General features: G+C 46.8%; 2 protein-coding genes across 3 annotated transcripts in view; one reads left to right on the top strand and one right to left on the bottom strand.

The window, feature by feature from the left end:
• Positions 1-15,903, bottom strand: part of TIMP3 (TIMP metallopeptidase inhibitor 3) — a 56,409-nt gene extending 40,506 nt beyond the window's left edge. Inside the window, exon 1 of the mRNA XM_029206769.1 lies at positions 15,450-15,903. Within this exon, the coding sequence (XP_029062602.1) occupies positions 15,450-15,570 (121 nt within the window). The 5' untranslated portion in view covers positions 15,571-15,903. The remainder of the gene's footprint in view (positions 1-15,449) is intronic.
• The window catches only part of SYN3 (synapsin III), a 402,826-nt gene that overhangs the window by 156,340 nt on the left and 219,680 nt on the right, over positions 1-26,806 (top strand). The window lies entirely within an intron of this gene.

Raw genomic sequence — 26,806 nt, 5'->3', positions numbered from 1 at the left:
TTAACACACCATCACCAACTCAGTGATTCTCTAGACAAGTGTTCTGAATTGGGCGAATGGAGGGATGATTATAGATGGTCTTCAGCAAGGTCTCTTCTGAACCTCTAGAAATGTGTATGTATAGCTTTAATCAGAATGTCAAAGAGGCTGCTGTCTGTAAAATGGTTAGATTCTCATCTAAGAGAAGTATAGATCAGAGAGGTGAGAGCTCAGGCTAAGACCACCTGGGGACCAGGCGTGGGGACACACAGGTATGTCTCCCCTGCTGCTCATGACCTCTCCACAGTACTTGTGCCCCAGACCTTCAAGTCATAAATATCTCACGTGGCCACGTTTTCCTTCCATCAAGCCCCTAATGGTAAAGCAAGATACTAGGGTTTACAAATCTGATGCATGTCCAGAACTGGGCCAACTAAAGTTATAAAACAAGTCAAGGGCAGAGGATGAACATTAAATCTGGCCAGTGTTTGGCCTTGAGGGTCACTCCTCCTTTCTCTTCCAGCCCCTATAAGGTGCCCACTCACACTGATGCAGCCATTTCTGTTTGGCAAGCCTAGATGAGCAACTTCCCTATGCAACGTAGATGATATTTCTTACTATCTCCTTCCCTACTCCGCAATCACAGGGCAGGCAAGTGGGCGAAAGTGGTTTTCAGAATCCTCAGCTGGGCAGTGTCTCGCCAATGGGGTTCATAGGTGCTTCTTGGGAAAAATTGGTTCCTGGATTAGATATGTTTAGGAAACACTGGATTAAGCAGAGCTAAACAGGTTACCATGCAGCAGGACTTCTCAGAGCCTTTACCCTGCTTATGGTCACTGTGCATCTCCAAGGGAGAATACAGTAAACAGCTTTCCTAAACGTGCTGGCTGAAAGAACATTTCTTACGATGGTGTGTGGAGAACCACGCCCTGGGAAACACTGCTTTAGGCTTTCCCAGCATCCAAGGAAATCTTCCCTGCCCCTATCCTCACAGCTCACCTGATAAATTATAAGAGGTGGTAGTGATGAATTTCTGCCAGGAAGGCAGCCTCAATTCTTTGGAGCCAGACAATGAGGGAACCTTCAGTAAGGACCCAGGAGTTCCGTGTTAAAGGATAGATCCAGGTCTGATGGCAAATTTGGAGGTTCCCACCTTGAGGCTCCAAGGGACTGGAATCTGCAAAGTACTCTAGGGAAAAATCTTGATAATAGGACAAAAGGAAGTAATGCCCATCTTTCCAGCCTGGTGGGATAGCAGGCAACAAGCCAGAAATAAGGGGAAAACTTGTCTTTCCTTGGCATTCTAACCACCTGCTGTTCTCCTGGCCAAAATGACATTGGCCTCAAGACTACAAAAGTAGACAAGTAAAGGTAACAGAGGTCTCCAGACTGCAGGAAGACTCAACCTCAGTCTAAATTTCTTTTTATACAGAGCACAGAGTCTTACTGGCTAAGGGCTCTCCCAATGACCCATTTTCAGTATTTGTTTATTCCTGTAGTTCACCGCATTTATTGAGCACCTACTAAGTGGGATGGCCTGTGGTCAGGAATACCCATCAATTTCCAGGCAGCAAAGTTATTCTTAGTTTCCTGATGTCTATTTAAAGAGTGTTAATCCTCTCATTCTCCTCCCTGCAGTTAGGCACATACCACTTTCCAACCTGGTACACTGACCTCGCCCAACTGGGAAGGCAGAAAGGACAAGTGTTGTTCCCACCCTCCTCCACTGGGCCAGGAATTTGGCCTTCGTGGGCTAGAGCAGCCTGGGATCAGCCAAGCCAGAGGAGATGTGCATATTTTGCCTGGACCCTTCAATCAGTGCTGGAGTCCAGAGCCTTCCTGTTCTGGTCATTACGGGCAGCAGAGCGAGGCAGAAAGTGCTAGGAATCAACAGGGTTGCGATCCAGGCAGTACAGTGGGATGGTAAAGAAAGACCATGAACCAGGGAACAGACATCCCAACTCAAATACTAGCTGTGCCATTGCGTGGCTGGGTGACCTTGGGCATAAGTTGTGATTAAGAGCTCAGACTCTGGAGTCAGGCAGGCTGGGCTCAAATCTTGACCCCACCATACTAGCGGCATTTTAGGCAAGTTACGTAGCCTCTCTCAGCCTCAGCTTTCCCATCTGTAAAGTGGAATGATGGTGATCATGATAATAATAATAATTCCTAATATGAAAGTTTATATTAAATAGTAGAATTAATATAATATGTATATAAAGTTCTTAGAACAGCTGTCAATAAATATTAGCCACTTTAATATTTAATTCCTCTAAACCGAGATCGTTTCATCTGCAAAACGGAAATAACACTGCCTTCTCATTGGGTGGTTATGAGAGTTTAAGGAGATAATGCATGAAAAGGTCTTAGAATATAAAAATGATTTAATAAATGTTAGATATCATCAAATAGTACTGTTTTTCTATTTCCAGCTCTATCTCTTAGGCCAGCCTCCTCTACCCTTCTGGATCTCAGTTCCCCATTTGTCAAGTGAGAGTAGGAGTCAGATGGCTTCTACAGTATCACAACACAGGGACCTGTGGCCTGAAAGTCACTTGTAGCAAAGCTGAGTCGGTAGCCCCAGTGTACCTCCAGTTTCCCCATGTCTCTGTGCACAGCTCATAAAAAAAGGAGAGAAAAAAGATGGCTTGCATTCACATATCCTGTCTTGACTTGCACTGTCCTATTAATCAGGTGGCCATTAACCACAGGTGGATATTAAGCACTTGAAATGTGACTAGTCCAATCTGAGATGTGCTATGAGTGTAAAATACATATTGGATTTCAAAAACTTAAAAAATTGAAACCCCATTAATAATGTTTTAAATTGATGACATGTTGGAAAGATAATGTTTTGGAATATCGGATTAAGAACAGTATTAAAATTAACGTCATGGGTTTTTTTTTCCCTTTTTTCAAAAGTGGCTACAAGAAAATTTAAAATTACATACATGGCCCACGTTTGAGGCACGCAGTATTATTTCTCCCAGAAGGTGCGGGTCTAGCCTTACCCTTTCCACATCCCTGCTTGTGCGTTGCCCAGTAAGAAACTCTTCTCTCAGGAATACCAAAGGAATTTGAACTATTTGGAGTTAACTTTTTTAAACAAAATAAAACACAGATGTTAACTATCCAGGTGGGGCATTAAATTTTAAGAGCCTCTAGGAATCTCCTCTGGCTTAAAGGGGCCCTGAATAAATAAAATCCGTCAAGCTGCCAGAGCTCCCATGATGTAAGCACCCAAGGTTCAACATCTGCACTTTGGTTCCCCAGACGTCTCATCCCTTCTCTGTTTGGAAGAGGATGGGCAATAGCTTCGGTTGTATTTCCCAAGACAGCCGCCGCTGCTCAGCACACTAGCTGCTATTTTAGCAGCTTAGAGCAGCATTTTTTCATTGAGCTAGTCGTGCCCAGCATGTCAAAATTGGTTTTCCTTTTGTCTCTCTCTCTCTTTGACACACACGCAAGCTAAGTGCACCATTGCCTGGAAAGGCTGGAAGGCTCTCTTCCTCGAATGCCCTCATTCATTCAAGATACTTTTTTTTTTTTTAATTTATTTTTTTGACTGCTTTGGGTCTTTATTGCTGTGCACGGGCATTCTCTAGTTGTGGCGAGAGGGGGCTGCTCTTCGTTGCGGTGCGCGGGCTTCTCATTGTGGTGGCCTCTCTTGTTGCGGGGCATGGGTCTAGGCGCGCGGGCTTCAGTAGTTGTGGCGCACAGGCTTCAGTAGTTGTGGCGCACAGGCTCAGTAGTTGTGGCTCGTGGGCGCTAGAGCGCAGGCTCAGTAGTTGTGGTGCACGGGCTTAGTTGCTCCACGGCATGTGGGATCTTCCCGGACCAGGGCTCAAACCCGTGTCCCCTGCATTGGCAGGTGGATTCTTAACCACTGAGCTACCAGGGAAGCCCATCATTCAAGATACTTTTATTGCATGCCTACTATGCACTGGGCAATGGATGGAGAGTAGTGTGTGACTCCCTGTACTCCAGCTGGCTCACCATCTAGGGGGAGGCACCAAGTGGTAATAATATGATGGCTAATGTTTATCAAGCTCTCACTACATGCCAGGCAGTGGGCCAAGCCGGTGACTCCCATCATCTCAATGAACTCTCCTACCACCCTAGGAGCCTAAGAGTCCTATTATGGCATCCTCCATTTTACAGATAAGCAAAAGGAGCCTGAGAAGGATTGACTTGTCCAGGATCATAAAGCTATCAATTAATGGAGCCAAGGTTTGAACCAGGCAGTCTAACTCTAGGACCTGTGCTCTTAACCACCTTAGAAAGCACAGAAAGTGTGATAACAAGTGCATGAGCAGTGTTCTCTGGGGACACAGAGGACAGGTACATCATTTTGCCTGAGAAAGCAGTTGGTCTTATTCACTCAGAGATCCTACAACCCAAAGGAAATTCAAGAGATTATCTGGACTCAAGGTCACAAAGTTGGTGATCCATAGGGCTGCAGCTGGCCCAGGGACATGTTTTGTTTGGCTCACGCGTGTGTACGTGTGTGTGTTTCTTTTTAATTGTGCCAGCATTTAAAAATCAGATTTCACGTTAAAATCTTGGATTTCTAGCTTGTCCTAAGAGACTGGAAATCTGGCAGCACTGGACTCACATTCTGATAGATTGGAGCTGGACAGCAGCTGTGCCCTTCTGAAGGGACATGAACTATTCAGTTCTCCATAGTCGTCACCATTCTCTATCGCTCCCCCCAATTCCAAAGCCAAAGATAATTCACTAATTTCATCATATTTGCCCACTGTTTTGTTGTTTGTCTTATAATAAAGAAATAATTTTTAGTACCCATTCATTACTCCAAAGTGGGAAAAAAAGAGAGTGGGGAAACATATGTTTTTTGGTAGACGTGAGTAATAATTCAATATGTTTAACATGCAAACATGCAGCTTCCAATGACTGGCCTCTGTAGGCATTTGGTTTATGATCTGACCTAGATGAGAGCTGAGGAAACCCACGCCAAACGAGAAGCAATCAGGAAGGAACTGGAATCCACACCCACACCCATTTGTTCAGAACTGCATCCCAGAGAACAACCTGGATGTTGTTAGGGTTCTCTCACATCTCTCAGTCCTTCTGCTGGGTATTTCTATCAGGAAGCCACAGTCGCAAGATCTTTGGGGGTCCCGGTCCTATTGTTGGAGAAGGGAGTGCACTGCAGTTGCTCAATAGGGTACATGTTTGATCTGGGTCTTCCAAACCCCCTCCTCATCCATTTAAACAAAGGTTCCATCAGATGACACACATCTTAATCACAGGTCTTTATATGAGCCAGTCTTCCATGAGGGGAGTTTTCTCAGATAGGGATGTTTGAGCCAAGCTGTGAATCAAATTTTCTGGAGCAAGGGGCTGCTCCGGTAGACCATGGATCAGGAAGGCCTTGTTCCCATGAGCACTGAGTCTCAATCCCACCTCTTCTCTGTCAGCTTCAGTAGTGGTGTTAATGGGGTTCAAAAGAATTTTTACCAAGCCCTCCAGTGATCAATGACAGACACTGAAGTGACCTTGATTTTTAATTCTAGCCATCAGTTAGGTCTGCAAGTTTGCTATGTGTTTGGCACATCAGCTCTGCTTCAACAGGAAGTCTGGTGGTCAAATATGTCATCTGATAAAGTACATCAGCTCATTAGTGGTTTTGTTCAGACGAAGCCCTCATCTGCTTTCATAACCACAGAGATCCTAGCTCTTGTCTTTATAGACCACATTTCTAAAGAACTTACCTCCTATAAGGTGTTGTTGATGGATTTAGGTGCTCGATTATTCAGATAGAGAGCCCCTTCCAAAGAAACTTAGAGCCAGAAATACTTGACGCATAGTAGGCATTCAGGAAAATATCAGTCACCATAAATACAGGTGGGGAGCAAGTGCACACACGCCACATAGGCTAGTCCTGCTGTGTCACAGATGGGAGCCTTAAATCCAGGGAGGCTGACATCACCAAGGTGATCCTAGAATCAGGAGGAGACCTAGAGCTAGACCCCAGGTGTCCTGACTCCCAGCCAGTGCTCACTCCTGGACACTGCACATCTCCCAACCCTGGGTTAGATGGGGAGGGGGCTATGGACTTGATATTCAAGTTCAATGTCACCATTTCCCAGGCCCTCCCATTGACTACCCCAGCATCTTCCCCCTGTGACTACCAGAGGCAAACGTGCTGAAGCAGTCTGAAGAGGGATGGGAGGCACCTGACCGTGGAAAAGAGTGAAGGACTTGGCCTTGAAAGAAGTTGGTTCCAATCCCAATTCCATGTATCAGCTGTGTGGCCGAGCTCCTGAACCACATTAATTCTCACTGTCCACCCCTGTTAAATGGGAACGATGACCCCTCACTGTCCTGCTTTCCTCAGTGGGAATGTTGTGATAATCAAATAAGATCAAGTAGACTTAAGACTCTAAAATGTGGAGAATCGTGAAAATATAGAGCGGGAACTTTACTTTTCTGTCCTGTGGGAGGCAGTGGGACAAAGTGGAAAAGCATTAGACTTGGGTGGGAGGGAGTCTCAAGCTGTGATTTTGAAACGCAGCTCTCTGTATGTGACCCTGGAAAACATCCTGTCTCCTCTCAGAGCCCCATTTTCCTCACCAGTAATAAAGTGAGAATGCCGCCTTTGCCACATAATATAACAACACTACTACTAAAAGCTAACATCTGTTGAGCTTTTGGTATGTGGCAGATTCTGTACTAAACATTTTCCCTGAATTTTTTCACTTAATCACCAACCCAGTGTGGTACATACTATTATTCCCCCTATTTTGCCGATGAGGAAACTGAGGCCAGAGAACTTAACCAGACTAGGTGAGCAGCAGAGCTCACAACAGGTACTGTGTTTCCAAATCTCAAAGGCTATGAGTCTATTCATGATGATCAGGTCTAAATCAAAAGGAGATCCATCCTAATTCATGAACTGCAAGCACCTTAGCCAAACACCATGAGCCTTCGTGTCACGAAACCACATCCTCATGAAGCCTGACCCAGGTTACAAGGCTCACCTTCCCCACGCTCTAACCTGGGGATTGCAAGAGCTCTGAGATTTCTGAATGAACAGTGCTTCTCTGCAGGCAACTGAGCTACCTGGTGCCCGGCGCCCTTATTCTGAGAGGGATCAAAGATGGCCTGGGGGGGGTAATAAATAACTGCCAACTAATATTCAAAGTTTCTGGTTCTGGAATGGAACCTGGTCTGCTCTGGATTTCCCCTCTCCCCGCCCTCCCCACCCTCTGTCATCCAAGGACTCTATTTTTCCACCCGCTAAACTTTCCCTTGGGCTCTCTGAAGCCAACCTTTCCGCTTTCCTTCCCCTCCCCACCCCCACAAAAAGCAGGTGGCTGCAGGCCTGGGAATACTCAAGGTCTCTACTCCCTGCACCGTGGATGCCACCATTAGGTGACAGGCTTTACGTGAACATAAATCATAACTGGGTGTTGGGCAGCATGGACCGTCACTTCTGTGGCAGCTGGACCACTCCAGCCTCGCAGATGGCTTCTAAAGGCATCAGGAAAAGTTGTCCTGGCCCCCTCCCCTCCTCTAGACACTAGTTTTCTAGCAACCAAGTAAAAAGGCCTCTTAGTTCCACTGCGGCTGGGATAGACACCTTGTGACCTCCTGTCAAATGCTATTTAGTGCGTTCCTTTAGCTAGAGTCAGTACTCATCGGCTCCAGCCTGTCAGGGATTAACACAGAAAAACAGATAAACAGGAGGAGCCCATGTCACCCCCTCTGAATGGCTAGGCAACTCAAGCAGGACACATCGGCTACCCCCACCTCCACCAGCCCTGTTCTCAGCGCTGTGGGCAACCTAGAAATCGGCAAGGGTGGGAGATGTGTGGACCTGCCCACAGGAGGAGAGGTGGCAAACTGGTGTGAAAGAAAAGAGCCATTCCCAGAGGGTGAAGAACAGCAGTCTACAAGGGGTCCGTGAGCTCTTTTCAGCACCTCAGTGAACCAGCCCAAATCATACACTGCCATCATCCAGTAACCCATGAGAATGCTTCCCAGGCTTAGGCAAACACCAAGTTTCTTTGCTTTGGGCTGCAGTTAACTGTATTAGCTGATTATATCAGAATAATGACTGGCTATGGTAAGCAGTGACACACATAGTTTAACTGGTTTTTGTAGTGGAAAAATAATCAACACCCAAGACATGAAGTTGTGATTTTCCAAACATGAAATCCATTGAAGGAAAATTAATAAAAATAGTCCGTGGTGTTGAAAAGGCTGTGAACTGCTGATTAAGTGGAAAGAGTACTTGGTTAGGAATTCGACATAGGGTGCGAGGCTTGGTTTTGTTAGGGCTGTACTGTAATAAACCCGGGGGTGGCAGGGGAGGCAGGGGCTGCAGAGGCTGGCTATGGAAGAATATCAAAGAGAAGCATATGGAGGAGAACCCCAACAGCAAGGAATCAGAAAACCAATGTGGGGAAGTTACAAAAGGAGTAGCATCTTCTCAAATCCAAAGAGTCCTAGCTCTTAGTCTATCTGATTTGGACACAGATTTGGAGGTAGACTAAGCAAATGTAGGTTCTGGTTCATCTGTTTCTTAGTGGTGTGATCTTGGGCGAGTGATTTCACCTCTCTGGCCTCACCAGGCAGCTGGGGTGGGCAGTCTCCACCTGGTAGGATTACTGGTAGGATATGCCAAAAAGGAGATTTTTCTTTGGGAGGGTGGTGGCGTATTATGTCCAGAAGGTGGGGCTGGACTTATCAAGTAATGCAGAGAACATAGCAGATGCCTCCTCTCTTAGGAGGGTTAGATGCATCCCTCTGGGTAGTACACAGCCCTTAGGTCAACCCAAGAATAACCCCCTCTGGGAATTTCCCAAGCAGGTCTGAAGAATTGTGTTTGCCTAAAGGTGGTGTTTTTCGACATGTTTAAAATTTGGTCAAGGTGTGATTATTCTGCACCAGTGCCAGGAAGTGGGCAGGGAAAAGGGACCAAGTGAGATGCGGAGAATAAGAAGTTAACAAGGGGTATTCAAAATTGAGGGGAGGGCATGGGCCAAGACCCAGAGAGAGAATGGGAACAGCTGGAGCTAGAAGGGCCAGTGATGATGACAAAGGTAGGCAGGGGCCAGACTGGCCATTGTTGGAGCCATTTTATGACACTTTATCCCAAGAGTCCACTGAAAGATTTTAATCACAACAGTGACATTCTCTCTTAAACTGGCCCTTCTAGCTCCCATCAAGATGAGACTCCAGCATCTTTTCTTGGCCAGGACCCACCCTGCCCTCTCCACTGTCCATCTCCATCCTATGGCCATCCCACCACTCTCATCCAAGCGCCATCCAAATTGAATGACAAGGGGAGAAGGGGGACAAAGGGATGAGTCCCCTTGCTGCCACCATGAGCCTGGCCAGGCCTATTCAACTAGGGGACATCTTTGAGCCAGCAAATAAGACCCTGTGCATGGCACAGATGTCTTCAAAACACGAACCTGGGTTCATGTCAAATCCTGAAGTCAAGCAGCTTAGTGTAATGAAAGGCCCATTGCTTCGTATTAGAGCAAAATAAAAATAAAACCATCTGCAACTGAATTAATACAAAACTGCAACAAGTCAAAGGCCATGGCTTTCCTGGCACGTAAGTAAGCCCCATTCTCCCTACAAAAATACTCCCATCAACTTGGTCTAAGTAGCCTTAATATTGCTCCCTGTCAAAGGGAAAAAGGGACAAGCAAAAAGGGAAAAAAAACTCAGAACGTCAATAAAATTCATAAATTGTTTTCCCATTTGAAAGAAGCATGAAAGTATCTCCAGCACAGGGCTGTAGTAGTTCCTCCATCTCTGCATGTTGCATATCTGAAAAGAACTGTGTTACACAGCCATTCTGGACGGCAAATTGTCAGGAACTGTTCACACATACTTTATGTCCAATAATTCCAAATTGTATGTTTACCATAGAGAAATATCCATGCATACGAACAAGAGGATTGTACGATGACTACTTGTTGTAGTGCTCTTTGTGAGGATGAAAAGCTGTTAGAAACCTAAATATCTATCAGTAGGGGAATGGCTAAATAAATATATACCTATACCTATAGGGCTATTATATTATTATAGTAATAAAATAGTATATAACAATATATAATATGATACATAATGTAATGTAATATATAGTATAGTAGTTGATTATATTTTAGAGCCAGGCTGCAGGGGTTTAAATACAGCCTCTGCAGCAACCTTGAACAAGTTACCTAATTTTTCTAAGCCTCAATTTCCTCATCTGTAAAATGGAGACAACAGTAGCATACCTGCCTCATATGACTTTTGAGAGAATTAAATGAGTTAATTCATGTTAATTATTTAGAATGGTGCCTGGCACGTAGTAATCACTCCATAATTAGTTTTTAAAATGTATAACCCTATGGAATTCTATACATTAAAAAAAATGTAGTAGATCTATATGTATATTAACTGAGAACAACCTAACACATTGTTCACTGAAAAACAGTAGAATGCTATATTGGTATTCCACTATTTATAGTGTTCTACCACTCATGTTTCCAAGGGAAAAAACTACTATAAATTTTCTATGAGGGGCTTCCCTGGTGGCGCAGTGGTTGAGAGTCCGCCTGCCGCTGCAGGGGACATGGGTTCGTGCCTCAGTCCAGGAGGATCCCACATGCCGCAGAGCAGCTGGGCCCGTGAGCCATGGCCGGAGCCTGCGCGTCCGGAGCCTGTGCTCCGCAACGGGAGAGGCCACAACAGTGAGAGGCCCGTGTACCGCAAAAAAAAATTTCTATGAGTACCTATGTATGTAAATGCATAGGGAAGTGACTAGAATTAGAGGAAGTGATCAAAAAGGACTTCATTCACCCTTATCTGATTTTAGATAGATGATAGATAGATAGATAGATAGATATGGATGGATGGATGATGGGTGGATGGATAGATGGATGGATATCGATGTATACACAGATACATACACACATAGTCATAGAATGTATCCATACTATCCTTGTAATTTTTAAAATGTGGATAAAAATTAAAGGTCCGAAGACGTACAGATTATTATTCCACTTTTATAAATGAAGAGACTAAAGCTTAAAAATGCCCAGTAACATGCTTAAGTGCATACAGCCAACAAGCCCCAGAGGAAGGATTTAAGCCCAGCTCTGCCCATGCCACAGCCTTTCTACCACCGCACACTGCCTCTCCAGGCCACCCAGGAGTTGACTATGACAAAGGCTAGAAGAAAGGGCCTCCTTGTCCATACTGGCTGGAATGGTAAAAGCTAAATGCAATGGAGAATTGTGTTGTTGTTTTTGTTTTTAATTAATGAACCTTTTGGAATGTGCCATTCAGCAGTGGAGCTGAATGGTCCCTGCTGTTCCTGCAAAACAAACAAAAGTCCCTCCACCCAAGCCACTTTTGTGGCCACTTTTCTAGCCTTATCTATCCAGGGACTGTGAAAGGGACACAACTGTGGGAGGGGCACCTTCTCCAGCCAGCCCAGCACCCAGTCTCCTGACTGTCTCTGGTTTTCCTCCCATCATACTAGGAGTCTGCATAGACTGGGCACCTCACCCTGGGAGGCCCCCATTCATCCCCACCCGGAAGGGTAAGAGTATTGAAGGCCAAGATCTCTTGTCCCCATTAGCTTTGCTTTTTCCTGGGCCTCAGTGAGACAAATCGAGTCTTTTTTTTACTTTGTCTTGGTGGTTTTGAGGGTCTCTTCCAGTTCTAATAGCCAAAGAACATTAGAAATTTTCCTTTAATTTTCTGTATTTATACCCTAATATGATGAGGACGATGGTAATTAGTTCTCAGTCCCATAAGATGATGTTTAACTAAAACCTCTGGCCATTTTGGCTGTCTTCATATTTCTAAGGAAAACTCCCCAAATAGATAAGTAAGGCATTCTTCAAATGTTAACTGTCCATTTCATCCTGGTCCTAGGAAGTGTCGTCTGCCTTAGAATATCAAGGGTAATTGAAAGTTGAAAAGTTTTGGAAGAATGGCGTAACTAAGAATGGCTTTAGCCTTACCATACAGTAACTGGGTGACCTTGAGCAAGCACAGTCTCTCTCAGACTCAGTGTTTTCCTTTGAAAAAAATAGGTGTAATACCTACTCTTGAAGATGCTGGGTGGATGAAAGACATGGGATCTGAGAAGTGCTTGAACCTAGTGGGAGTCTGCGAGATGTCCCTTCCCTCCTTCTACAAACAGCAGCTCTCCTCTTTCCAGAGTTACTAAGATGTCGACAGCCTGGGTCCGCTCCCCAAGTGACTGGCTCCTCTCTGAAGTCTGATCCTTTTTATTTTCCTTAAGTCACAAAGCCCAGTGTAAAGTGTAATTGCGTGTTTGTGAGTGAGAGAGAATAGATCAGGCTTCTTTGAAAATGGCTTCTTTGCTAAAACCACAACCTCAGATCTGATACCAAAAGAATCTGCTGGCACTGGTCCCTGTCAAAACAATTCGGAGACATCCAGAGACCATCCTCCAGAGCTGGCAGTGGGCCCCCAAGCTGAGCCTCACTCTCGAATTCCCAACAGGCTCAGGCTCAGGGGGCAGGCCCCCAGCACTCTATCGCACAGCCCCATGCTTCTGTGCAAAGGAGAGCTTGGCATTCTGAAGCAAAGTTCTCTCTCTCTACTGCTCCCGCCCCCTGCAGAAACCACACAGACACAAAGACACACGCACGCACGCAGGCACGGGCACACACACCCCAATTTTCAGAAGGCTCTTGGCACTGCCCACCCCTTCCTTAGCTGGACAGAGCTGTGGAGCAGAAAGCAGGCCAAGGCTGCCTTCTTCATTCCTAGTCCCCCCCACTTCCCTCCTCCAGAGTCAAGGTTTTGTCAGGAGTTTCAGGGGCAACGACTGGTGGGGAGGGGGCTGCAGACATCGTAGCTGCTGCCAAGTCCTTTTCTTTCTGTCACAGTATGTTTTATAAGCCCGCATGTAGTTTATTCTTCTAAACACTTCGCTAGGGTGCAGGGCCTGGAGTTGCCATAGCAACACCTTTTAACTCCTCCTCATCCAGAAGGCAATGCCAATCCCCAGGGCTTTGGGGGAGAAAGGCAAAAAGAGACACCTGTGGATGAGGAGAAAGAAGAGGGAAGGCCATAGGGGATTCCTTAGAGAGGGCCTTCACCCAGCAACATGGCACCCGGCCACGAAGAGAAAAGAGCCAGGAAGGTCCTGGAAGAGGAAGCTGGTGGGCTGGCGTAAGCATTTTTCATGGACTACAGTATTGATTGGTGGGGTCATAGGGGTCAAGGGGAATGGAAACGTCTACACATTTCCTTCAGGGAGAGAACAGGCCGGCATCAACCCAGACAGACTGGAAACCAGAAGGGCTGTGAGCTAGGAATACTGGGAGCCACCTACTGGACGCCAGCAGGGGACTGTAAGGCAGCAGAGGTCAACAAGCCGGCAGCCCACATCCACACCTCCCATTTTTAAAAGCATTATCTCATCCCTGCCACTAGTGCAGTGCACCGAACTGAGGCAGAACAGTTTTGGATTGGTGCCAGCAGTATCGAAGTTTTTTTGTTTCTTTTTTATTTTTGCTACCATAATGTTCTTGTCTTTGGGTACTTCCTGGTAACTTTGCTTTTCTCTGGGCAGTCTACTGAGGAGGGGGATGTGGGAGAATTTCTTAAATAAATCCAGAGAAATTACAAGAAACTTTCCATATTAGCCCAGACACACAGCAGGAAACCTAAGCAGTGAACGGAGTCAGGCAGTGGCCCCCCTGGAAGCGGTCCCCTTGCTCCTGTTTCCTCTCTTCCCTGGTGAACTTCCAGGGTGGAAACCCAAAAGCCAAGAGCAAGGGGGAGGCATGAGGTCTCCCTCTCCCCACACACCAAAATCCAAGGGAACACACCCAAGCCATTGTCAAGCGGGGATGACGCCCTGACTCCAGCTGGCTCGGGGCCCCAACTATGTGCTCTTCCCTGAGCAAGACCAGAGCCCGCTGCCACCACCAGCAGTTCCCAGCGTTACTCAGGCGGGAGTGACACCCACGGGGTGAGGGCTGTCAGAGGAGGAGAAAGAAAAGCTTCCAGGCCTCAGGCAGCCCCAGAGAATCCTTCCAGGCAATCCACAAACCCAGGGGCCAGTCAGGTTCCCCAGGGAGAGGGAAAGGTGCACAACACAGGCCCCAGGAAACCGCTAACACGAGTGACCCCAGGCCACACAAACGCCCGTGCCTGCCGACTGGACTGACCTGCTCAGCACAGCTACCTCCCTTGCTTCTCCTAGGCCCGCCAGGCCCACCAGCGGTGCCTCTCCCCACCAGGCCCCTGCCTCCCCGCCCTCCTCCCCTGCAAGCACATTTGTGGAGGCCCACACCAGGACCCAGTGGAAAATTTCTTTCCCCTTTATGACTGTCCTTAAAACACACACGCTCCATTCTTCACCTCTGAATCTGCACAGGCAGAGGGTGGCTAGACTGTGTCTTACCGCATCCCCCAGCCCATGTACACACACACACACACACACACAGAGCAAGGGCCACTGGACTTGCATGCCTTATGAGCTGGAAAGGAGACGAGAGATGTTTTCCAGCTGCTACTCCACCTCTAGCCAACCATGCACAAGTGTCCCGAACACTCCCAAACAAGTTCTCCCAAGGGCACACTCTCAAGGCCGTTGATATGGTTCTACTTCTTACTGAGTCTCTAATCAAGACACTAAGTCCGATTTGGAATAGTCACCATGATGTGACCCTTGGCATCTTTTTTCTTTTGGTGACAAATCTGTTTTCCACTGCGCAGTCTCCCCCTCCCCACACACATTCAAGGAAAAGAAATAGCCTTCCTGTGAATTCTCACAGCTATGTGATAAGTGATCCCTCACACACGCCACCTCCTGCTTGCTATCAACACTCTCAAATACAGTTCCTCCGGGGAGGGTCAACCCCACCGCTTTCTTCTCATTTTTCCCCTTAAATCCACCCAAACTTGGCAGTCCAAGAAGCTCAGTTAGCACTTGCCTAGGGAGTGTGAGGCGGGGTTAGGTCTCAGTGAAAAGAATGAACTTAGTGGGGAGATGGTGAAAACTCAGAAAACTTCAAGTTTCTCTCTCCTGCAACTTTCCCTGCACATGGCTGGCAATTTTCTTTCTTTTTTTAACTATTCATCATCCCAGCACTTTAGTTGGCATTCCAAGTTTTAGAAACACTCTCCCCACCTTTCTCCCTCAGCCTGTCCTGTGATAGTGAAAAGGGAAAATTTCCAGATGTCAAAAGGACCGGTAAGGACCTCACGCCCTAAAAGAGCATGGCTGCAAGGGGTTCACGCAGCCTCTGTGGGTTTCTCTGCAGGGCATCTCCCCCCTCGGTCATGCCGGAACCCCTGCCCCAGGAACCTGAGTATCCCCACCTCGTCCCAAGCCCAGGCAGAGAAAAGGAGCGGGGCTCGCCATGCCACCCGGAGCAGCGCCCAAGTCCGGGCTGCAGCGCGCGAGCTGGCACCGCGGGGGCTCTGGAGGGGACACCGGGAGCGCTTACCGATGTCAGAGTTGCAGAAGGCGTCCTGGGGGTGGCTGGGCGAGCATGTGCACGCCTCGGCGCCCCAGTCCCCCAGACTCCAGCTGCCCAGGAGCACGACGAGCCCGAGCCAGGGAGTCATTGCCGCTGCCGCTGCCGCTACTGGCCTCTCCAAAGTTGCCTTGCGCGCCGCCGGCGGGGTCGCCGCAGCCTGAGCTCACCCGCCCTCCCTTGCGGGCAACTTTGGCTTCGGGCGCGCCGCCCTCCGAGTGCCCAGCGGGACGGGATAGGGTGCGGCGAGGCTGCCTCGGCGCTGGCGCACGACTGGGCGGGTGGGCAATCTCTCCGGGCGAAGCAGCGGGAGCTGGAGCAGGAGCCGGAGGAGCAGGAGGAGGAGAAGCTGTCCGAGCGTCCGCCCGCTGCCTGCTCTACGCGGTAGCCCGGCGGCAGAGTGATATAGCGCGGGTCCCCCGGGCACCCCCTCTCGGGCGCGCGAGGCCCGCCGTCTCGGACCAATGGCAGAGCCGCATTACCTCATCGGCCCTCCAAAAAAGGGGCGGGGCCGGGGGCGCGGGCGACGGGGCGGGGCCGCCCGTACCGTTCAGATCCTTATAGGGAATAATGCAGCTGTGGGCACGCGAGTGGGTGGGCTGGACGCGCCTCCGAGACGCACTGGCAGAGGGGCCCTCCGAGCGGCGCCCCCGTGCCCTTCCCGCCTGCACCCTAGCCACACGCCCACCCCGCCCTCTGGACGCCTCTGACCCAAACCGGAATCAACTACCACCAAGCCCTTGGCAGGTCAGAGGTGGCCCTGTCCCGGAGGCCTCGACTGTGCCTGGTGGAAAGGATAGGCAAAGGCTAACTCTCTACCTTCTCTGGAGAGAGCAGGGTCAGAAGGGAAAGAAGCAGGTTGATGACCATCCCCCATACACTCCCACCCCTTGTCGCCTCCCCTGACTTTCCTGTCCACGAGGAAGCCATCGGCCTTTTGGAGCTGGCTGTAATAAAAAGTTGTTTCCTGGGCTCAGGCAGAGTAAATTGTGAAGTCATTCAACAAACACTGTTCTGGATGCTGGGATGAGCAAAACAAACTCTTTGCTCCCTTGGAACTTGAAGGCAATACATCAGTAAATACATGAGTACATAGGGTGATTTTCTAAGGTAATAGTGCCATGAAGAAAACAAAACAGAGTAATGGATTAGAAATGACTGGGGAGGGTGCTGCCGTCTATGGGATAGTAAGGAAAAGTCTGTCTGAGGAGGTGACATCCTGGCTGAGATGTGAACAAGAAGCCTCAGCCATGTGTCAGTCTGGAAGGAGAGAACAGCAAGTGCTAAGTCCCTGAGCCTATTTGAAAAACAATAAGTAGAAAGGGCGGGTGGAAATGGTAACTCCACCTAGGGCAGACAGGTCTCCATCCTTCAGCAAGGAACTTGAGGGTGAACTGATCCAAAACTGGGATAAAACCAGATCCTGGAGAACTATCCAGGATCTGAGACTATGAGCTATAATAGATAACTGCTAATAACTAATACTGTGACTATTCTTATTATTCAGTAACATCTTGATTCTGCCTTATATTTTCCGTATCTCACCTCATTACATCTCACAGTAATCCTTTTAGATAGGAAAAACACCAAGTATTATACACACTTTCCAGATGAGGAAACTGGCACAGAAAAGTGATATTACTTGGCAATCAGCCAGGAACTCAGTTCACTCACTCCCACCTTAAGAGAGGCTTTTATTTTCTTGGACTTTAGCAGCAGTTTGCTTTAACTGTGCAAATGCCCTTTTGCAGCTGGAGCCTTCTATCGTTCTAGGGTCGCTCTCACTTTCGCTCCCAACCCATCCCATTTGGAAAGAGACTTAAATGATTTGGCAATAGAAATGCTAGAAGTTTGGAACAAAATAAGGACTAGGAAGTACTGCTCAGAAATGCAAGTTCAACCTCTTTCTCAGAAACTCCTCTGTTTACACCTCAGAGAAGTGACATTGGAATGGGAGAATCAGAAAATTTCACTGGAAATGGTATTTCCAAGAACATTTTTTAAGCTCCTTTTTTCCTCTTAAAAATTTTAGCTATAAGAAAGGGAATCTAGTTTCCACATTTTTCTGTCTTGTCCCCTTCCCAGCTTTTAAGACCCATCCCACCTTAACTAACTATAGCTCGACCTAGAGGGAGCTTTCCTTCTCTCGGTGTTTACTTTAGAACTTTGCTCCTTGTTTCGTGGGATCTAGTTGTACTATTTCCCCAACCACACTAGAAAGACTTGGGGGCCTGAGATATTTGGCCACACTGCTTTTTAGCCCTCAGAGTGCAAAATTGGGTCCCTGGAGACATGGATATGGGTGTGGCCAGCAACCCATTGAGTCTTGAGCAGTGGATGCTCTGTATGCCACTCCAAGGATCCAGGTTGAATGAGGGCATACTTGGTCGGATTTTAGAGTTTCGTTTATCCCTGCACGGTGCCAGTCATGTGGAAGGTTTTATAAGCCTTTCCAGACCAAATCCACTTTGGATAAGCATCTTACGTGTAGAGGTCCTCTCTTCTCTCTTTTCTTCTCACTTTAATGTTTTGTCCAAATTACCAGTAGTTTTTCCAAGGGAAGGCTTGCCGAGAATATGAGTATCAGAAATAACTTTTGCTGAACTTCAAGCAGCAGGTTCTGTATAGAAAACATCTGAAGCTTTTGATTATGGCAGCTCCTTAATTACGTAAGTGTGAGAGCAGATTGTTTTCCAAGCTGAAAGGTAATAAAATTGCCTTTTGGTTTATTTCCTCTCTCTCCCTATCCTAAGCTGGGCCAGTGTCTTTGGAGTTCAGCTTCCCTTTCGGTTGGGAATTCTCCCTAATGTCTAACCTGAGGGGACTTCCTTTGCCCATCCATGTGAGGTCAGCTCAGTCCTCACGTTGAGGAAAAGAGAAAGCAAGCTTCGTGAATCCTTGTAGAGGGGAGCCTTACTGCTGGGGTCAGGCCCTCCAGCAAGCAGACCTCACAGCCATCAATCTGGATGTCATGGTGTCCATGGACCTATAATATGTAAGAATTGATTTTTCAAGGCCACTTCAGAAGCTAGATGGAGTGGGCCTGGGGCTAATGGTAAGAATGAAGATATCGGCTCCCCACTTTCTCTTGACAGCTAAGGACAATGATAGATTTATAAACCCCAGAAGAACTGAAGAAATTTCTAAATCTGTCTTGTCCACCCCCCTTCCTTTCGAGTTCCAGGATGCTAGAATCTATGGAAGTCTCTTATATTAGAGGTCCTGAAAAATGACCTCAAAGACTACCCATCCTCATTTTATAGTTGGGGAAAATAAGGTTCAGCCAGGGGAAGGAATTTGCCCAGAGTCTCACGGTTAGCTCGTGGCAGAGCCAAGATTTTGCTGCGGCTGCCTGATTCCTTACCTGGGCTCTCTCCCACCCACTCATGGGCCTCAGTTCCCCCCAGCTGCAGCACGTGACCTAACGTTTATACTCTTCTGCAGCCACTCGCAGTCCTGAATCTGCATTTCAGATCTATAGATGAGTTTCGGAGTCCCTTTGCACAGTGCCCAAGAAGTAGAGAATTCTGCCTGCACTGACTAAATCGTTCTCTGTTATGATAATAATCACCTCTGAGCCAATCATAATGAATACAGCTCTGTACTCCTCAGAGGCTTATCTCTTTTGTGTTTACTTTTCCCTTTCTAAATTATCTAATACCTTGTGAAAACATTTCAAACATATTGCTGCAAAGAGACACATGAAAATTTTCTTTCTGGGGGACAAAAAGAGACTGGGGTGAAAAAAAAAAAAAGCAGAAGACCTGAGATTTGTTCCAAAGGTTGCTGCAGAGCAGTTGTGTGTGTGGGCAAGTCACCTCACCTGTCTGGACTCAGTTTTCCTGTTTGTTGGATGAAAGATGTAACTCAGTGATCTCCAAGATCCCCCCTGGCTGGAAAGTCTCAGAATCCATGGAAAAGTCTCAAGCGCAAGGTGAATGTCTCTGAAGGGAAGATAGATCTTGCCATTTAAACAGGTTTGAGACAAATCAAACATGACCAAGACTGAAGCATGTCCATCAATCTGTCAATCAACAATGAGTTTCTATTCTGCTTTCTGCTCTCTCCTCCAAGACTCAGGCTGAAAACAAGGATTGTGATGGCAAAGGCATAGGAGAGATTGAGGGTGTTGTCCCTGATAGAGCCCCACTGTAATTACTTGTTTATCTGTCTTTTTGCCTCTTGGGTCATAAGCACTAAAAGGTCAGGAAATATGCCTTTTGTTATCTCCATACCTTATTTCCAAAATTCATTGAACTTCTCTACTGCCTTAAGACCACAGCTTAAATGTCACCTCCTCCAGAAAGCCTTCTACGATTCCCATCCCCAGTCTTTGTCAACCCCCTTCCATGTTATCCTGTGCTTCTTTCTTTCACACCACTTGTCTGATTATAAAGTGATTGTTTACCTTCCTGGATTGTAAGACCTTTGAAGACAGTGTTAGTAATAAAGATCAAGTGTTGGTAACAAAGAAGTCAATAAGTATCGGTTGAATGAATGGAATTGATTCGGCCCCACTGGCCCCTTTCCAGTATTCAGATAGGCAGGTGGTAGCTCCTTGGAGAGCTCACAGAGCCCTATCCCTCTGGCCAGTGCTAGGGGGCACTGTAAGCCAGAGAACACCCATTCCCTCAGCCTGCATCCTCAGCCAGTCTCACTGAGAAGGTGGGAGAAGCACAATTCCATGCTAGTCAGTGGGGTGTGGGTGCCTTTGAGTGGGTGAAGCTAACCCCTCCCATCTGCAGTGGCCACAAAGCTCTCAGTCAGCATCCCGTCTGGGTCCTCAGCTGCCCAGCTTCTCCACCCCCAGGCTGGCCACATGTCAACCCAAGGGGAGCTGTGCTCTCAGGAAGCTACATACTTGTGAATCATGGGTTTGTGGGGATTGGGGAGATCTGGGAACACAACAGAGGATGCCACGGTCCTACCCTTCCAGGGCAGAGCTGGCCTCTGGAAATTAAACCTGGTGAAGGTACTGACAAGATGTGAGACATTTCTGCTGCTGTGTAGGGAAACACCTCTTTTCTTTCCCGCCCCTTCTCTTCCAGACCCCAGCCTCAGTGGCTTTCCCCAAACCCACAGTCCATCTGAAAGTCATTACATTCAAAATAGCCTTTTCCAAGCAACAGACAGCCCTGGTCCACACATCACCATGAGCCCTGGCCAGACCCTCAGCAGGGTTGCTGCCCAGCACTGGGGAATTATGGACCTAAGGTGGTAGGTACTTCAGGTTCTCTCTGTGTCTGGCACCAGCAGGGAGTAAACACCTTTCCTCACTTCCATCTGGAGCCAATTTCATGGCAGTAAAATTGCAGGGCGTCTCTTGCCTCAGCTCTCCCCCAGCCCTGCCAGGGAGTGAAGACCCCTTAGTGTGAGTCTCTGGCTGAATTCACCTGAATCCTGGGGTTTTCGCATTTCTTTCCACAGAGAACTACTCCCAGAGATTTTAAGCCAGAAAACACATGTGCACAGTGGAGACATTTTGTGCCCCGCTTTCTGGGGTGGTGGGAGATGGGAAACAGAGCTAATATTCCAGCACTTGCTCTTTTTTTTTTTAAAGTGACTGTGTGCTCAGTTGGTCGATTATTTCTGTGAAGGGTAATATGCAGTAGAGGCAGAACTTCTCCTCCTCGACCCTGTCTTAATGTCTTCCTTATGCCCATGGAGTTCGTGTTTTTTTTCCTTTAAAAATGAGTAGCTCCTTTGTGGTTTCTTTGAAGGTTGCATGCTCAGCTTTGCACAGAAGACACACATGAGCGTCTCTGCCTGGTGCTGTGTGGCTTTGGAGGGAATGGGGTGGACAGACAGACATAGGGTTGCTCTGCTGTCAGACTGGGCTGCAAATCCTGCTTCCTGCCAAGGTGCTTGAGCTCTCTTCGCTTGAACCTGCTGGAATTGAAATTGACTTATTCCTGTGCAATGGGGATGTCCAGAGAGCAGGTGATGCTGTCGATCACATCCTTCTCTAAACTCGGCTGCTGAGACTCCAGTCTCTCTGGGTTTTTGCTTTCTGCCTCCAACGGTACCTTCTCAGTCTTCTTGGCAGGCTCTTTAGGCTCTTCCTGCCACTAAAATGTAGGTGTTTCCAAATTTTCGGTCCTTGGCTCCCTTCTCATCCCTTCCCTTCCTTTCCTTTTCCTTCCTTCCCCTTCCCTTCCCTCCTAGCCTCCACACTCTCCCTGGCTAATCCCACCCTCTCCCCTGGATCCACCTACCACTCTGCTCTGTGCCCTAGAATGGACACTGTGAGCAGCAGTACCCCTCTGAGCTCTTGTCTAGATCCAGCTTCCCCCCGGACAGTTTCACCTGGAGGGCCCATGGCCTCCTCAGTCCCTAAGGGTCCAAACTCATTGTCTTTTCCTCTCAGCTCTTTCTGGTGTTACCCATCCCCGCCACTGGCACCATCATTCACCAAGTCCAGTAGAATCTCACTCCACACACCTCTTCTAACCATCCCTTTCTCCCTGTTTCCACCATGTCTGCCTTGGATCAGGCCCGGGTAGTCTTTCCCGACTATTTCAATAGGCACATAATTGCTCACTCTGTCCAGAGTCTTTCTGTATCAAATTCAACTTTTGCACTGCTGCTGGTGTAAAGTTTTTCAAATATAAGTCTGAAATCATGCTGTCCTTTGCTTAAAAATGATTCATTTGTTCTCCATGGCTTTCTGAACAGTCTTAAACTCCAAAGCAAAGCATACAAGGCTCTCTGTGATCTGGCTCTTCTCAGGGCCCCACAGAGGGGGGCCATTCGAGCAGAATACAGTGGGATTGCTACCGCTGTAGTCACACAACAGCATGTCCTGTCCTTGCTTATCTCTTCCAACCTATGCCCTCGTTCCCATCTTCCAACCTTTTAGGTTCTGGCTATCAGTTTCCTGCCTCTGAGGCTTGTTCACACTGCACTTTTTGCCTGGAATCCACCTTCCATCTTTATGCCCCTGATCCTCATCTGTCAGGATCTTTATCTTTCCGGATTCAACTTGAATCAGCTCATGGATGTTTTCCTGACCCTCTCTCTGCCTCAGCGGAGCTGACGACTCCCCCGAGGTCTCTCCTTCCTCACTCCCCTCCCACCCACACAGTATCCCCCAGATTTCCACGGTGCCTCCCACACTCTGTTGCCCCTAGTGGTTAATACGTCTTTCTCTCCCTTAGACAGCAAGCAAATACAGGGGCGTTTTCAGTCTCTAGCTCAGCGTCTGCACATCGTAGGCACTTACCAAATACTGAGAGAATAAACTAACCAATGAATGGCAGAGAAAATAGGGGGAGGGACAGTCAGTGTATAAGCTTCACAAATTCACCATAATAGAGTTTCTGGAATCCAGCTTCTTGGGTCCAGAAAGTCAACTAGATTCAGCTCCCAGAATTAATCAGTCCCAGGGACACTAAGATTCAAAAGAGACCAGCAAATTCCATTGTCTTTGGTTCCAATGAGAGATTTAATTGTCATGTCATGTCATGTCAACACGACCCTCATAGTTTTCCTGATAATCATAGGGAGCTTTATATGAAGCTAGTTTCTCATCAGAAAGCTGCTTTGGTGTGTATGGAGTCTGAACACAGGGAATGAGGTCACAAGTTTATTTCAGCTGAGATACTGTGGAATTCTCCTTCTTGCTGAGGGGAGTCCTTGGCCAAGGGCACGACAATGCCCACACCTGCTGGCAAGAGTCCCTCTCCCTGGTCAGTGACAAGACCAGACACATATTGCTGACTTTAACCCCTTTGGTCTTTCTATTTTTCTGCTCCAAACTTGCCACTCCTCCCTTCTTTTGCCCAGACTTTTTCTGCACCAGGAATATCATGATCCATTTGGTTTCTATATTTTAGATTACAGTCACCTTCCAATAATGACCCTCAGGTCAACAAGTTTGGGTTTTGGGTTTTGAACTCTCCCCTTACCGTGTCTTGATTTACTACCACAGATGGCTAAGCGCATGCATGGTGTGTGAATTTATAGCTTCAGTGTTCAGAAGACAGAAAGCCTTCTTTCCATTGCTCCACTGACAGTCTCTATTTGCTTCACAACTTGCATGTCACACTGTGTTCATCAGCTCTGGAGAGAAAGTACAGGGTTCCCTCCTTCCTGCCTTCCTTCCGTCCAGTTTCCTTAGACATTGACTGGTTGTCCACTGGTACACAATAAGCACTGAGGGTCTAACAGTGAACAAGGCACAGACCTACCCTCAAGGAGTTCCCAGTCTAGTGGGAGAGAAAGATGTGAAAACAATAGTGGGTGGTGTGAACTATAACAGGAGGGTCAAGTGTGCCATGAGATGTTGGGCCACCCTACCAGGAAATGGGGAGGTATTTGGAAACCCATATTATGGTGAGATAGAGAGCCAGAGGTGGGAGAGAACTGTGCGTCATCAAATCCAACCCCCTCATTTTACCGATATAGGAAAAGGTCCAGAGATGTGGGCTTCTTTATGGTCACACAGGATTACTGGCAAAGGCGAGACAAGAAATTAGACCCCTTAGTATCTCATCATCTTCCCATCACTCCAGACTCCTCTAATTCAGTGCTGGGCCCGTGAGAATTAGATTAGTATTAGATTAGAATTAGATGAGATTAATTCATAAATAATTATTTTCCTGTCCTGTAACATTCATCAACCTTGGGATGATAAGCTGAAAAGATTTCTAAGACAAGAGAAAGGAAAGGGAACTTGCATTAGTGGAGTACCTGCTATGTACAGGCACTTTCAATACAGTGTTTGCTCCAATCCTCACAACCCTAAAAAGGAGATATTATTTTATGCCCATTTTACAGCCAAGAAAACAGAGGCTCAAAAATTAAATTTCTTACAAGGAAGGAGTGGCAGAGCTGTGATTCATACCTAGAGGTCTCTTTCCAAGCCAGCAGTCCTTCTGGAGACCGCAAAGTCACTGTACCCATAGGTTCATGAAGTGCTGGTGACTTCCTCTTCATCTTTTGGGTTCCCATTGAGTACTTAGAGCTCTTGATCACTGTATGATGCAACCAAGCAGAAGGAGACATGGTACCTCCACAAGGAGGACCAGGGAGGGAGCTTTTATTAGCAGGCAAGTGAAATGCATCATCTCTTGTTTGACCTGATGTGCAGTGGAGAAAAGGCAGGAGAAATCATAGGGCAGGCAATATTTGGGGGTAAGGTTAGGTCCTTCATTACTCTGAATGTGAACAGATGCCACCAGAAAATTACATTTGTATGACCAGAAAAGGGCCCAGAATCTAGAGGCAAACTGATGGAATAGTGATCAGTATTTTTTAACAGCTTTTGAATATGGCTTCATTTCCTCCTGAAATTTTAAGCATACGATTGAGGAAATATACCAAGTTTTTGTCTCAGTTCTGCCACACACAATAGCTGAGTGACCATGAGTAAATCAATAAACCCCCTTTCTTTAAATGTAAAACCAGGGGTTTAGATTTTATGATCTCTCAAAACTTCCCAATAGAATATTCTGGAAGGCAGACTGACAAGGGGGTTAGGGACCAAGGCTTGTGATGTCAATAAACCTGAGTTTTGATCCTTCTTCGCTTTTTCACTGTGACATTGAACAAGTTCCTTAACCTCTCTGAGCCTCAGATATCTAATGGAAGAGAAATTCATAGGATCTTCATGAGGATCAAACAAGGTATAGTGAATAAGGCACTGGTACAGTCCTGACACATAGTAAATTCTCACTGAGAACCTGTATGAACCAGAGTGTGGCCCTACAGCTACAGAGAAGAATGAGACCCCTGCCATCAAGTAGCCTATTGTCTATCAATCTGTGTTTATGAAGGAAGAGCATATTCTCATATCCTGTCCCCTTTGACCATGTACATAATATCCAAAGAAGGGATGGGGGGAAGGAGGCAGCAAAGGAAACCAAAACTTGATAGTAATAGCTAATTCTTACAGAGTGCCTACTGAGTGCAGGGTGTTCTAGGCAGTTTGTGTATATTAATTCATACTAATCTTTATAATGAAAGCTGTGAGGTAGACGAGATTATCCTCACCATCCCTTTTTCTTCAGGTATAGAAACAAAGGTACAGAGAGATTATGTAACTTGCTCAGGATTACATGGGCAGGATGCTGCAGTGCTGGGATTTAAATCCAGAGCAGTCTGGCCCAAGAGTCCATGCTCTTAACCACCCTTCCAGCCTGCCTCTTCAGGGTGAAGGTGAACACGCAGAAAATAGCAAGGATACAAGGGGCCAATGCCCAATGTCTGTCGCTGGGTGGGTCTTCCTTCCCAGAATGCCTTGCACCCATCAATCAAGGTGTGTAGGAACATGAATCAGCTATGGTCTCTATCAGAAGGACACTTAGTAGGGCAGAGAGTACATCAGCAGGCCCTACTGAAGAATAATATTCATGGGGTCAAGGTGATTTCCGCCTTGGGATGAGCACAGAAGCTAGAATCAGAACACGTATTCAAGTCCCATCTCCTCCATCTACTGAGTTTCTCTCTAAACTTATATTTACTCTCCATAAAGTGAGGACAAACATTTAATTAACAGAGGTAGTTTTAAGGATCAAATAATAAATAACTAACATTGACTGAGGATTTATTATGTACCAGGTCCTGTTTTTGTACTTTACAGGTACAAATGTATTTAATTCTCAAAACTCTAAGATGTAGGGGCTGTTATTATCATACCCATTTTATAGAAAAGAAAGTTGAGGCATAGAGAGGTTCAGTAATTTGGTCGAGATCACACAGTTAATAAGTCGTGGAACCAGAATTGGAAGTTCAGCGTCCAGTTCTGTGCTCCTTACCACCTCTCTGCACTCCAGTGATGGGTTGAAAACATGTTGCAAACACTAAATGTCATTGTTGTTTATTCTCTTACTTCCATGTCTTAAGTCTTTGTTCATGCTGTTCCCTTGGCCTGTAGTGCCTTTCCTCCTCTTACCTGACTACCTCTTACTTGTCTAGAGGGGTGAAAAGTGAGGTTCTGGAGCCCCCAGTGGTGTGTTGGAGCTGCCTCACCCTGGCTTATGAGAACTGATGGTTAAATTTTCTGGAATTTTCCCAGTCAGCTGTTAAACACGGCTATTATTAAATATGTAATTATATAAACTTACAATCAAATTATATTAAAAACACAGGTAATGAACACTTAAAACTCATCACTTCATTATTTTATTATGTTATACTCTAATCTATGCTCTTGAGGTTATTTCCAGCTATTAAATCTGTATGGCAGAAATAGTCTTCCCAACTCTGCATTCTGTGACATCACACTGGTAACTTAAAATTGGCCATGATGGGAGTATTTATACCATAGTAATTGGCAGGTGCTACAAACCAAGCTTTTTGTCCTGGAGAGCTATTTGTTAAGTATT

This window comes from Monodon monoceros, unplaced genomic scaffold (assembly GCF_005190385.1).
Source record: "Monodon monoceros isolate NGI ecotype Baffin Bay Population unplaced genomic scaffold, NGI_Narwhal_1 Super_Scaffold_6, whole genome shotgun sequence".
NCBI lineage: Eukaryota > Metazoa > Chordata > Mammalia > Artiodactyla > Monodontidae > Monodon > Monodon monoceros.
This window is presented reverse-complemented; position numbering and strand designations above follow the sequence as displayed.